Source organism: Oreochromis niloticus, linkage group LG13, assembly GCF_001858045.2.
Source record: "Oreochromis niloticus isolate F11D_XX linkage group LG13, O_niloticus_UMD_NMBU, whole genome shotgun sequence".
NCBI classification, from domain to species: domain Eukaryota; kingdom Metazoa; phylum Chordata; class Actinopteri; order Cichliformes; family Cichlidae; genus Oreochromis; species Oreochromis niloticus.
This window is the reverse complement of record NC_031978.2, coordinates 2,159,074-2,172,046: the sequence shown is the minus strand read 5'-3', so window position 1 is coordinate 2,172,046 and position 12,973 is coordinate 2,159,074. Positions and strand designations below refer to the sequence as shown.

The 12,973-nt window shown below is 47.4% G+C and overlaps 1 protein-coding gene across 5 annotated transcripts in view; it reads left to right on the top strand.

Annotated features, from left to right (window-relative positions):
• entpd6 (ectonucleoside triphosphate diphosphohydrolase 6) overlaps positions 1-12,973 on the top strand; it is a 13,075-nt gene continuing 102 nt past the window's right edge. Inside the window, exons 1-14 of one of the 5 annotated variants that reach the window (XM_003457467.5) lie at positions 1-158; positions 688-976; positions 3,265-3,341; positions 3,672-3,815; positions 4,382-4,457; positions 7,364-7,399; positions 8,009-8,097; positions 9,481-9,560; positions 9,892-9,956; positions 10,516-10,617; positions 10,713-10,853; positions 11,358-11,414; positions 11,575-11,687; positions 11,766-12,973. The exon at positions 11,766-12,973 is cut by the window's right edge and continues 102 nt beyond it. In XM_003457467.5, the coding sequence (XP_003457515.1) occupies positions 718-976; positions 3,265-3,341; positions 3,672-3,815; positions 4,382-4,457; positions 7,364-7,399; positions 8,009-8,097; positions 9,481-9,560; positions 9,892-9,956; positions 10,516-10,617; positions 10,713-10,853; positions 11,358-11,414; positions 11,575-11,687; positions 11,766-11,849 (1,323 nt within the window). In that variant the 5' untranslated portion in view covers positions 1-158; positions 688-717 and the 3' untranslated portion in view covers positions 11,850-12,973. Of the gene's footprint in view, positions 246-687; positions 977-3,264; positions 3,342-3,671; positions 3,816-4,381; positions 4,458-7,363; positions 7,400-8,008; positions 8,122-9,480; positions 9,561-9,891; positions 9,957-10,515; positions 10,618-10,712; positions 10,854-11,357; positions 11,415-11,574; positions 11,688-11,765 lie in introns of all 5 variants that reach the window. The other 4 variants (XM_013265562.3, XM_013265561.3, XM_025897321.1 and 1 more) reach the window with 4 other exon arrangements.

The following is a 12,973-nucleotide window of genomic DNA, read 5'->3' as shown; positions in this document are numbered from 1 at the left end:
TTATTATTATTGCCACGTCCACGCCGCACACTATGGCGTCATCACACGGCGCCATGTCGTTGACGGAAGTCCAGAATGAGTAGATGTGAAGTGACGAAGGGGAGGAAAGTGACCGGGTTGTTTGGTTAACGGGAGCCGCCGCTCACCGTTTCTGCTCGGTACGTCAACACTCGTTTTTCCGTTTGTGTCAGCGCCAGGACGCGGTTAGCCTGATGCTAGCCTGCAGCTAACCGGCTCAGCTAGCTGTTAGTATCTGAAAAACTGCTGCTACAAACACAGAAACGTTTATTTTCTGCCTTTTCTGTTTAAAGTAACTTATATAAAATTTGTTTGAGCTAACAAAACAGCGAACATGATTCCAAACCAAACTCCATTTAAAAAAACTGCCAGTTTAACATTGTTTGCTTAACAACACTGTGTGTCCTGTTTTCCTGGCAGCTGTTCATTTCAGTAAGCTAACCTGAAATTCAAGTGGAAGCTGAATAACATGAACTGCTTAGAAATGACTTCACACTAGACTCCGCACTCCAGAGTGTGTGTAGCTTTTATTGATCTTGTTTGAAGTGAAGTGGTAGATGTTGAAGTTTATTCCATGCTTACAGACACTGTGAAAGCTCTCCTGTTAAATGGGATTGTCATGGTTTCTCCTGTTAAATGTGGATATTTTGTACTGTCTTTGGTCACCAGCTCTTGCAGCTGCACACAGAATGCGAGACCATGAAGAGACCAAAGCTGGCCGGAGCTTTCCTCTTCGTGTGCTTCCTGTTTGCCTACCTGATGTTCGTTAAGCATCACTACTCGACCTCCAAACCAGAAGCCTACAGACTACCTCCTCACCGCCGGCCCGACTCAGACCTCAGCGCAGATGACGGGCCCACCACTGATGCTGGATGGCGCTTCCAGTACGGCATCATGTTTGATGCTGGGAGCACTGGGACCAGAATCCATGTCTTTAAGTTCCAGATAGAGGACAAAGGTACAGCCGAACAACCAGTGTAACTCACACCAGACCCCATTCATATATCTGATGATAGCACGGTGTAGTTTGCCTGATGTGTATCTTCAGACTCTGTAAATGCCAGAGTGCAGCTGTGTCACATATCTACACTCCCTACACCACATGAACTGATTCCCAACCAAAGTCCATTCAAATATCAGTGAATTTAACAATCTGTTGATAAATACACGGACTCAGACAGTCTCAGGGTGCTCCTGTTTTTTAGATCTGTTTGAAAATTTAAAATACTGCAATCCTGCACCAAACTCCATTTAAAAACTGCAGTTTTTGCTGGTCCGTGATCAGTATCTGTGCTCTTTATTTAAAATACAAATATGAAGACATTTAAGTGTAACCACTGTGGATTTATTTCTTTATTATTTTGAATTTACACAATAAATGTATTTTAACCATTTTGTAGGTAGCTTACATGACTTTTAATTCAAATATCTGTTAATCTGGAACTCCATCAAACTCTAACCCGATCAGAAAACTGAGAAATAGCGTCAATAATATGGTGGCTTTGAGAAACTCCTGAAGTAGGGCTGGGCTATATCATACCGTTCACGGTAATACCGGTGTAATTTTGGGTAACGTTAGGAAAATGAAATATCGCGATAGAATATGGGTAAAACGCGCATGCGCAGTGCCTATGTTTACATACGCACATGGCGGCGACGCAGAATGAGAAGAGCGAAAGCGGATCGTTAAATGAAACGGATGAACCAGAATTGGTTTGTAAAAATGCTGCAACTTCGGTGGTGTGGAACTGGTTTAGCTTTCGTCCGTCAGATACACAACAAAGTACTATTTTTGGTAGCGCATGCAAGCGGGGCGTCGTTATTACCGTGTTGTTTGGAAAATACGGCACACTTAAGATCAATCCTTTGATTTTTCTGAAAATCGTCAGTGTCCCTTATAATCCCGCGTGCCTTATGTATGAATTCTGGTTGTGTTTACTGACCTCGAGACGATTTTGTGTGACACACGGCGCTCGAAAATCTGTCAAATGTTTTAGTACGACTTTGCTAAGCTACGAACCCCCCAAGCTTGATGGATTGTCGGAGCATTACGGCTATCGTAGGCAGGAGCCTCGCGGAGTGATACGTACTGTGCTTCAACATAATATTACTGTATTGTGTGTGTGTATAAGCTCTTTTTAAGTTTTGTGGATATTATACATGGTTATGCTGAGGATATGTCGGCCAGTTTACACTGGAAATGCCTTTTGGTTAAACTGTCAGCGAGGAATTTGCACTGTTACATTTTTATATAACTTTAATGCACATAAAAAACAGCTGCCTGTTTAAGTGAAAATACATTGATGTTTTTTTTTTTTGCACTAATAAAGTTGAAGAGTTGTAAAGTATTTTGTCTAGTGTCAATTACATTGTCAGTTATATCGTTATCGCAAATTTTCAAATGTATATCGTGATAAATATTTTTGGTCATATCGCCCTGCTCTATCCTGAAGTATCTGAATATTTGATGTTGGTATTTTCTACAGCAACCACTGTGTATGCAGCAATGAGACACGTTGATGTTGATGCTCTGAATATTTTTACATTTTCGTTTCAATTCAAAGGACTCGATGGCGTCCACTGTGACTCCAAACCAAACTCCATTCAAAAACCTTCAAATTTAAGTTTAGTTTGTGTGTAAATTTGAATGATGAATATTTAATGAGAGTATGTCTGTGCTGTTGTTTTAGTTGCAGCTGATATTAACGTGTATCAGGGAATGTGTGGGTGTTAAACCTCTATGTATACATCCTCTCAGATCATATAGTGCTGCTTTTAGTGTATTTAAATCCACATGTTGGCTCCGAGCATTAATTACCAGACGTGAATCGGTGCAGACAAGAGGAGCTTTCAGCCTTTAAGTCCTGCTGCAGGGAGCCGCTGCCAGTTCAAATGGACACAAACTCATTAGTGTGTTTTAGAGCTTTCTGGTTTATTAGGCTTAGAGAAAGTTTCCTGCAGCGCTCGGCCAAATGCCTTCGTTATCGCATTTAAGCGCTAAGCTAAATCACACAGGCTGAGTGCTATCTTGGCTCCTTTGTTAGCATCGCAGCTAACCGGACTAATGGCAGCACCTGTTAGTTATACATGCTGGGATTGTCATTAAGAGCTTAATGACAGCTCAGTCGTAGGCACAGGTCCGGGGTCACTCGGTCACTCAGTGAAATTCAATTAAATGCGCCGTCGTATCGCCTCTTTTATCTGTTTAAAGCTCACGGTCACATAGTTTTATCTTTTTTCCCGCAGGAGCTCCAAAGCTGGCCCAAGAGACGTTCAGAGCCATCAAACCAGGACTGTCAGCGTACGCCGACGACCCACAGCAGGTAGGGCGCACATGAGGGGCCACAGGAGGGCTGCACGGGTCCCACACTGAGCTCAAAGACGCTCGAATGGGCCTGACTGACTGAGCCTACAGCAAACAGCCCCAGAGTGACACTCAAATACTGTTTGCTTAGGAACTGAGCAGTTCTCAGTGCTGATGTTCAGCATTTATCGTTGGTTTTCTCATCGTAACAAACACGTTCCCCGACACGCTCACATTTGTGAGTGAATATTTCCAGAGTTGGTGCACCGAGTGTAGTTTTGTTGCTCCAACTCGAACCTACAGTCCTACATAAAGACTTAGCATGCTCAGAGCCTCCCTCTGTGTCCAGTGCACCGCAGGGATCGTGGAGCTTTTGGAGGTCGCCAAGTCCAGTGTCCCCCCTTCGTACTGGACCTCCACCCCCGTGGTCCTGAAGGCGACGGCTGGGCTGCGTCTACTTCCTGGAGAGAAAGCCGACCAGCTGCTGGACAGAGTGAGACTCACACGTCACCTGATCTCATCTTTATTATTTCACCTTTTTATTTATTTATTATTGTTCAGACTTCATACTTTATAAAAATCAGTTTCATTTTTTAATTAATTTTTTCCCTCATTGCATGTTTTAATTTATTTTTATTTTCTTGTATTTCTAAATGGAACAGCTACATTTTGGGGTTTTTTTCAAAATAAAACGATAACTCCAGCACAGTTGTTTAAAGTGTTGTGATCAGGTATCAATCAGGTCAGACTGATAACTCCTCTGGCTGCTGCTCCTCCTCCTCCTCTTCATCGTCCTGTTGGAGCCAGAACAGAGAAAGTCTATTAAATCTTTTAAGTAATCAGTAATAACAGGACTACAGCCAGAGTGTGTTTAATCTGAGGCTTTGCTCTTATTATCAGACGAGCTCTGATGCTGCAGATTACGGGGGGGGGGTCATTTTTACAAAAATGCATCATTAAATATTAGATTATATTTAAACAGAGATCACTGATTGATGGGAGGCAGAAATAAAACCATTTCACTTTGTGAAGCTCAAAGATCATTCGCTTCATGTCCAGGTGAGGGCGCTGTTCTTGGACTCTCCCTTCCTGTCCACAGATGACAGCGTGTCCATCATGGACGGCACTGATGAAGGTAAGACGTTCTGATTGATCAGCCCGCACACTCGGCTCCTCCTCCTGCTCCTTCTTTCTAAAGATGACCTTTGTTCTGAAAATATTTCACAACAAAAGCCTCGTTTGCTGAGGGCTTTTAATGTGAAATGCATACAGGAACTGTTGAATTCCTTATGCAGCATCTTAACAGTGTGGGATAGGCCCCGTGGGCCGACTCTGGCTCCTGGGCTGAGATGAGGTCTTTTCTTTTGAAGTGGTGCAGGAAGCTGAAGAGAACGCCGCAGAGTATGACGGCGTTCATTCAGAGACACAGAAACAGGAAACGGATCCACCTGGAGCGATCCGAGGGGAGTTCCTGGAGGGTCGTGACCCCTCGCGAGGTCTCGTCCTGAGCGGGATCTTCATCTCGTTATGATGTTATTAGATCAGAGGGAATCTGCAGGTCTCCTCGGGTTTAATCCGTGATGATGATGAACTGAGCTCCGGCTCTGATTTCCCCAACGGAAAGCGTCAATATGGAGGATTAAGGAGGAGACGACGGGGGAGGCGGAGCTCAGCATGCGGCTCAGCGTTTGATTTGTAGACAGTTCCTCTCTACAGTTACAGGAAAACATGATCAGACTACACAGCAAGGTAGCAAATATGTTTAATTACTGGGTGAAAATCATCCAGTACTATAAACTGGGAGGGGCGGGGATAAACCAGAAGGTGAAATCGTAGACAGTGTGACGCTGACCACATGACTGAGGTCAGTGAGGATGTTCGTCACAGCAGGGTTTAGTTCAGGGCGGCGTGGGTATCCAACTTTGTGAATACGAGAACGAGGCGATGGCGTAAGTGCGTCGGTGACATCAGCCATGCGACACAGACACAGAGGCGGCGAGGCCCGCCGTGAGGGTCAGACTCAAGCTCACCGCCACATATGAGCCTCGTTCACACGGGAAGCTTTTTTCTATGTTGAAATTCAGTCGTCAGTATCGTGCAGGAGCTGAACCCCCGACCTTCTGATTGGCTGACGACCCTGCCCTACCTGCTGAGCCACACCCACCATCACTTTTTGGAGGCCTCTGTGTTTAAGTGTGTGAGGCAGAGCGCACAGTGTAGTTCATGTTTCACGTTTGATTCCTGTAAATCGTCCAATCAGGATGCTCCTGCAGAGTGAAGGTTAACCAGTGAAGTCATTTACTGATCAGAAGTAAAGTGCATCTGCTTATTCAGGTCAACTCAAAGATGACTTTAGTGTCCGCGGCGCAGTATTTGTACTCAGCCACATCCATTAGTGCCTTTTAGCAGTGACCTCTGACCTTTGGGCATGCAGGAGTGGGTGATTACGGGGCTCGGTACAAACTGTATCATAGGGGCTTTACCATAAAACTCTTAGCCCGATACGCTAAGAAGCAATTTCCTAACAAAACAAACAAGAGCCGGAGAAAGTCGGCTAAACACCGGCACTTAGCACCCGGACGCCTCCCAGGAACCACTCAGAGGTCCCATTAACAATAAGTCGCTTCACTCGGACGGGCCGAGGGTAATCTGAGCTGGGATAAGCATGCTGGCCAGGAATGGCCCAACATCTGAGCCGCAGTCAGGCTGCGGGAGTTCAGACAGACCTCTGAAAGGACAGTTTAGTCGGGAACGCCGTGCAGGACTCTGTCCATTAGAGGAAAAGCAGAGCGGGATAAACGGCAAATTCAGCGATCATTAAAAGACGAGCAAGGGCGAGTAGTGATCCCGCTCAGGAGAAAGAGAAAAGATTTCAGCCTCAGAAATAAACGGGACACATAATCCCCCCGTTAGATTAAGTGGGACATTATCCCACACGGCCATAATTGCTTTTATGAACTACTTTAAAAGGATTGGATTATGTGCAGGCGGGCCTGTTGTCCATACAGAGCGAGCATTTAAAACACTGAACCTACATTCCCATACATATCCACCAGCACAGACATTACAGCTGGGCCACACATCTGGGTCACAGCTTGGGGGGGGGGGGGGAGTGTGAATTTAAAAAACAAAACAAGGTTTTTGACGGGGCTCCCACACAAACGCAAAGCAGAGGATGGAGCATCTCCAAATATGCTTCCAAAGCAACTTCCTTCCAAGCCATGATGGAGCCTATCTTCCCTTTGGCGTCGGTGTGTTCTTGTAAACAAAGGGGGCCCTAGCAAAAACAGTTTGGGAACCACTGGGTTAATGTGACGCTCCTTTAACGCTAAATGAAGGCGAGCGTGTCTGCTCTGAACAGATTTCTTCCTTTTTTACACATTACTGCTGATTTTTAACAGCAGAGTTTCCCTGCTGGGTCTGTGAGTTTGGTTCTGAAATGAGTGTGGGTTTCATCTGTGGGGTTTCCCGGGTTCAGGTGGGTGAGGAAAAGGATTTTTTTTTTTTTTTTTTTTTGAATCACATTTTGGATATTTGGGAAATTTGGAACCTTTGGACATTTTTCCAGTGAATATGAACATCAGTCAGATACAAACTGTACCTTTGACCTCTTTAACCTGTCCTTAAATATCAATGCCACATCCCACCATGAAACCCTCATCAGCCAAACATCAACCTGTAAATGTTGATTGGATTAGCTCCTCCTCCTGATCGCCTCACAGTCGGCTCCTCCTCCTCATCGATTCACAGTTGGCTCCTCCCCCAATGGCCTCACAGTCAGTTACTTTTTAATTTTTAGTCTGTTTAATAAACATGTGACCTTCACACTGAGAGTGTTTCCAGAGTCGGGTCCACGTTGTTGCGTCTCATAACAGCGTCTCCCAGAGAAACGGTTCATATTGATGGTTACGTGTTAGCGTGCTCACTGCTGCTGTAGCACAGAATCACGAGTTTGGAGTGAAGCGAGTGAGCAGCCGAGTGTCGTCTGCATAGAGGTGTTGAATCCAGCGATCCTGTAACCTTTTCGTTTTCTCCTTTCAGGTATTTCTGCTTGGATCACCGTCAACTTCCTCACAGGTGAGACCGCTCACCGTCTGTGTGTTAGTGACTGGGCTGGGCGTATGATCATGTGCTCCCAGCTGATGTTGAGTGCCTTTAGGTTTTGTATGAACCATCCTGTCATTGGGCGTCTGGGGTACCCGTGTCATTGGCGTGTTTGGGCTCTCCACTCGAAGGAAGCGGCCGGCCGCTCTGAGTCTTCAGTGGACGATGGTGCTGTGGAGTTTGCACGCGCTGCATCTTCATTGATCCTCTTCTTTGGTCACGTGATCATACCGTCAGAAACTCCACCCTAACACTGAGGCTGGATGTTCACGCCCACGACTTAACTTCAGGGTGAAACCGCCACCTTGTGTTCTCAAACAGATGACCTCTGTCCTCTCAGAAAGCCCCAAACCTCATATTGGTCCTCACAGAGGTGGGCGTCCACGTAGCACGCACACTGGGTCCATTTTTAACTCTGCGGCAGGAAGTGGATGTGGATTGGTGTGATTTATGATGCGCGCGTGTGTTTCAAACCAGATTAATGTGGACAAGAAACAGTGATTACCTGTTATTGGATTAAACTGCAGCTCACTCTTCCTCCTAATCTCCTCCTCCTCTTCCTCCCTCCCTCTCTCTTTCCAGGTGGTCTTCACAGTGCTCACTCGCCCACGGTGGGGATGCTGGATTTGGGAGGCGGGTCGACTCAGATCACCTTCAGCCCTCAGGACGAGGTGAGGACTCACACAGGTGAAAGGGTGAGGAAGACTCAGAGAGGAAGAGCTCTGTCCCCTCAGTCAAAGTACCAGGATGGCTCCGTCTTAGGCTTTAATCTGGAAACGCCTCGCTAATCCCAAATAAACAGCCTCACATCAGGCAGGGGAGGAGAAAGGGAGTGAAGGGGGATCTATTTAGGTCAGGCTTTGTACACGAGGGATTGGCCAGTTCTTCTTCAGCCTGTGAGAGGAGGAGGAGGAGGATGCAAACGAGGAACTGAGGCAGCAAAAAGCTCCAGATGAAGTTATCTTCTTACTGAGGGCTGACAGCATCAGCAGGAGGGTGGAGGACGGCCTCCCAAGAAAAAACCCACCCAGTGTTCGAGAGTACAACACACAGAGCTGTGCAAAAGTCTTGAGCCACCCCTCAGGTCTTTATAGTTACTGCCAAGCAGCTGTTGAGCAACACTCCGGCTTTCTGAAGCTCTTTAAAGTTCTTCTGTGGACATTGGCTGCTTTTCCTCTCCTGTTCAGTCCTTGTACCTGACCTTTCTCACAGGAATGACTGTGAATCACACAAACCTGAGCAGAGGTCGTTTGTTGGCAGCAGCCTGACACACAAACTCATCACCTGTTCCAGTTTCTTTACCAAATCTGTCAAATGCCAACGATATCACAGCTTCTCATGAAAACAGTATTTTTGCTCCAACACGGTGATTCCCAAAGAGCTGTCAGCTGAAACTCTGCATATCTCAGCATGGTGTCAGTGTGTCCTCAAAAAGCTGAGGAAAAGGTTCAGAAGAAGAAGTGGGAGGAGTCTGCAGCCATCTGTGAAGCTGGGTGGAGGCTCTGTCATGGTCTCAGCTGCAGCTCAGTCAGAGCTGTTGGAGATCTTTGATAAACTGATGAATCACAGAGTCTGATCCACCACACAGGAACATCTGGAAACATCTGACTGACAGCAGCTTCCTGTTCCACCATGACAATGATCCAAACACACCATCAGTGCAGTGAAAGCACACCTGGATCTAATAACAGACAGCAGGACACCATCAGTCATGGATGGGCCTCCGCAGAGCCGACCTCAGCGTGACTGAAGCAGTGTGGGATCATCCTGACAGAAGAAGAAGCCTGGAGAAGTCTTCCTGAGGATCCTCACAGAGCTGACAGACAGCTGCTCACACCAAATACACACACTCCGTGTTTCCATGTGTGTGTATTGTATTTACATGTATGTTTGCACAGTACTGTCAGAAAACGCTCTCAGGAAAAATAAGCAGCAGATTGATTTTCTGTGTGGATTTGTCCCACCCAGCGTGGAAGCAACACTCGAAGGAAGTCGTCTGTTTTTAGAGCCGACCCAGCGTCGCAGAAACCTCAAGTTCTTTTCTTTCTGTGCAGAAAACCATCCAGACCTCACCTGTCGACTACATCCGGTCCTTCCAGATGTTCAACCACCCACATGTGGTCTACACTCACAGGTACGCACACACACGCACACTGTGCCTGTGCTGATTGGCTGATGTGAAGTCAGCTGGTGGTCACTCTGACAGAAACTGAAGGCATAAACCTGGGTCACACACAGCTGTCAGTCAGCTGACGTGTTTACGATTGAACTCATCGTTTCCTGTTTAATCATCGTGTTTGCTGTTCGAGTCTCAGTAACGACGCTAACACGCAGGAACTGATTGTGTGAGGTTAAAAAGTTAAAAATCTAAAAAAGCAGGAAGAACCAAACGTGTCAGGTCAGAAACATTCATTTTCTGGTGATCAGCTGATCGATTATTGATTATTGATGTGTTCTCTCTGCAGCTATCTGGGTCTGGGTCTGATGTCCGCTCGCCTCGCTATCTTGGGAGGCGTTGATGCTCCGCCCCGTACGTACCTGACCTGTTTTTTCTTTTTCTTGTTTTTCAGTTTTCAGATTTTCATCTCAGCCTGTTATGCCTCCGCCCCCACCCACCCCCACCCGGCAGATAAATAAGCCATTATCTAATCTTTTAATAACACACTGCAAGATTAATTCCTTGCCGGCCAGCTGTTGCTGTGGTTTAACTGCTGCAAGAAGCTGCAGCTCAGATCCTCTCTGCTGTCGGGCTGTTTATGTGCACGCAGGCGTCGCCGTGTCCGTGGCAGTGTCGTGTTCAGGCGTCCTGGTGGGACCGTTTTAACCACACATCATATATTTGTGGCTTTTTGGAAAACCGCTGTAGCAGACTGACAGCATTTGGCTAAAGCAGGAAGTGTGTGCAAGCAAACTGCTGCAAACATGAGTGATCGTCAGTGTAATAACCTCACCGCTGCCTCTGCTGGGGGTCGGAGGAACTGCAGAGATCGTCTGTCTGTTAGTGCTGTGCATCGTTGTTTTACTGTTCGCGGTTTGAGATGAGATAAACAGACAAACGTGCCTGTATGTGTGTCTGTGTGTGTGTGCAGTAGGGGGCAGCACTGAGCTGGTCAGCCCCTGCCTTGCTCCAGAGTACTCGGGCAGCTGGGAGCACGCTGACATGGTCTACATTGTGAAAGGGCAGAGCACAGGTGAGCAGATCATCTCAAATTGGTCGTCTGGTTGCCATGGTTACTCATGATGCATCTGGGGTTAGGAACCTTCTGTGTGTGCACGTGTGTTTCAGGGGAGCCAGTTTACGAGGCGTGCCTGAGCAGAGTGGAGAAGGTTTTGTACCAAAAGGTGGCGAAGGCGTTCGGCGTGACTGACATGGACTTCTACGCTTTCTCCTTCTACTACGACCGCGCCGTCGACATCGGTGCCATCGGTGAGGAAATACTGCCGCTCTGCTGCTCGCCTGCAGGGGGCAGCACGTCACGCTGATCCATCCATGTGAAGCCGCGCCGTTACAGGGGAAGTTACCTGGCACATCTGTCGTCCCCGGGGGGCGGCCCATTTATCATCAGAGCGTCCTGAATGTGGCCCAGGGTTAACGCGTTACCTGCAGACCAGGTGTGAGGAAGGGTCAGAGTTGGAGCTTCACGTTCAGGCGGCGTTCGCTCACTGACTCGGGTTTAATCGCTCGTAGGCACGACTTTCACCAGAGCCTCGTTCCAGACTTCCTGCTTTGTGTTTACCAGAGCCGATTGGCTCACAGCTGCCCCCATCCCGCGAGCTGCCGTTCGTCACCTTTAACATGACGTTTGACTGTGGAAGCCGTTATTCCCACAGCTCCTGAACACAGCTGAAAAGCTGGAAAACTGGGAACGTTCGGTTTACGGGGCTGCTGCAGGTTTCTGTTTAAATCCTCCTCTCTGTGCTCTGTGTCCAGACGAGAAGAAGGGAGGAAGCATCAGAGTGTCCGACTACACCGACGCAGCGAAGAGAGGTGAGATGGCGCCCTCTGCTGGATGTCGCTCAGAGCTGCCGTCATCATCAATGAAGCCAGAACGTGTTTCTGACCCGACTCACAGAGGTCCAGGATTAAATGTTGATATCGGCAGATGTTTTTAAATCTGTGACCGCTGTGGGTGTTTTTCTCCCCGCAGTGTGCAGCGACGTGTCCGTCGGTCCTCAGCGGAGCCCCTTCCTCTGTCTGGACCTGGTCTACATCTCAGCCCTGCTGCAGGAGCTCGGCTTCCCTCCACACAAGCAGTTCAGGGTGAGCTTCTATCGATTCCTTTAAAACCATCAATCGGTCGATCGGTCTCACCTCTCTGACATTTTCTCTGTGTCCCAGCTTGCAAGGACCATCAACCAGGTGGAGACCAGCTGGGCTCTGGGCGCCACTTTCCACTACATCGAGTCTCTGAAGGCACACTGAAGCTCTGAGCTTTTATTTTGAAAAGCTCGGGGTCCTGTTGACTCTGAACACAGCTGACTGATGATGTTTGTGCCAAAGCAGAAATCTGAGCGGTGGTATAAAACTGTGACGTGTGTGAAAGCGGCTCATTCAGACCGGGCGGTCAGGAGGCCGGGGCTGAACTCGCTACGGTCCCAGCGTGGTTCATTAATCGATTATTTCACATTTTTATGACAAAAATCCGTAAAGGACGCGGTGCGGTGGAGCCACAGGTTTCTGGGCCACTGAAGGGAAAAAATAAAACCCTGTTTATGTGTTTGTTTGTTCTGTGGCTCTTTTCCATTAGATAAACCTTTATTAGTCCCACACGTGGGAAATTTGTTTGGTCACGGCACAAAGTTAACCATTTAACACGTTAGTGCTCTTTTCTTTTAGGTTTCTGGGATGTTGTTGGTAGTGTTGTGGGTTTTTCCGTAGATGTGTCGGTTACTTGCGAGTTCTGCGTCGGTGTTTTGGGAATTTGGGTCGTTGTTTCTGAGCGTCGCCTGAATGAGCCGTCAGCGCATCTTCTTAGACTCGCCTGATCAAACTAAGCTGGGCTCGGTGTGAGCAGCTCATTTCAGTTCGACGGCGAGTGATTGTTTTATTCTGAAGGACTTCCTGTTTGTATCCCTGTAGTTTCATGACGAGCAGATGTTTAAACAGTTCCTGTAGAAACCCGTCTGTTTGGCTCTCAGGTGCTGAGACCGTAAGAGTCAGTCACCTGACTTTGGCATCGCCGCCTCTATGTCAGCTGTTCCTGAGTAGAAGCTTCAGCGTGTGAAACTTTCACATAAGATCAGGATGAGACAAAGAAGGATTATTATGAACTGTGAATCATGGCGAGCTGCTCTGTGTGAGCCTCAAATAGCTGAGCGTCCTTCTGTTACGTGGAGAAGCTCCTCCTCTCTGTAACGTATGTTTGTAACCACATTGGTCTCAGTTTCACTGATGATCAGCTTCAAACCACCGAAGCAGCAGCTGGGCTCTCAGCAGGCCACAGCTACACCGGCTTATTTCTCACAGAGCAGCTCTGCATCAGTCCCAATGTTAAAGTGAAGAATGTGAAATGTTTTCCTCCAGCTGATCATGTGGTTCATATGAAC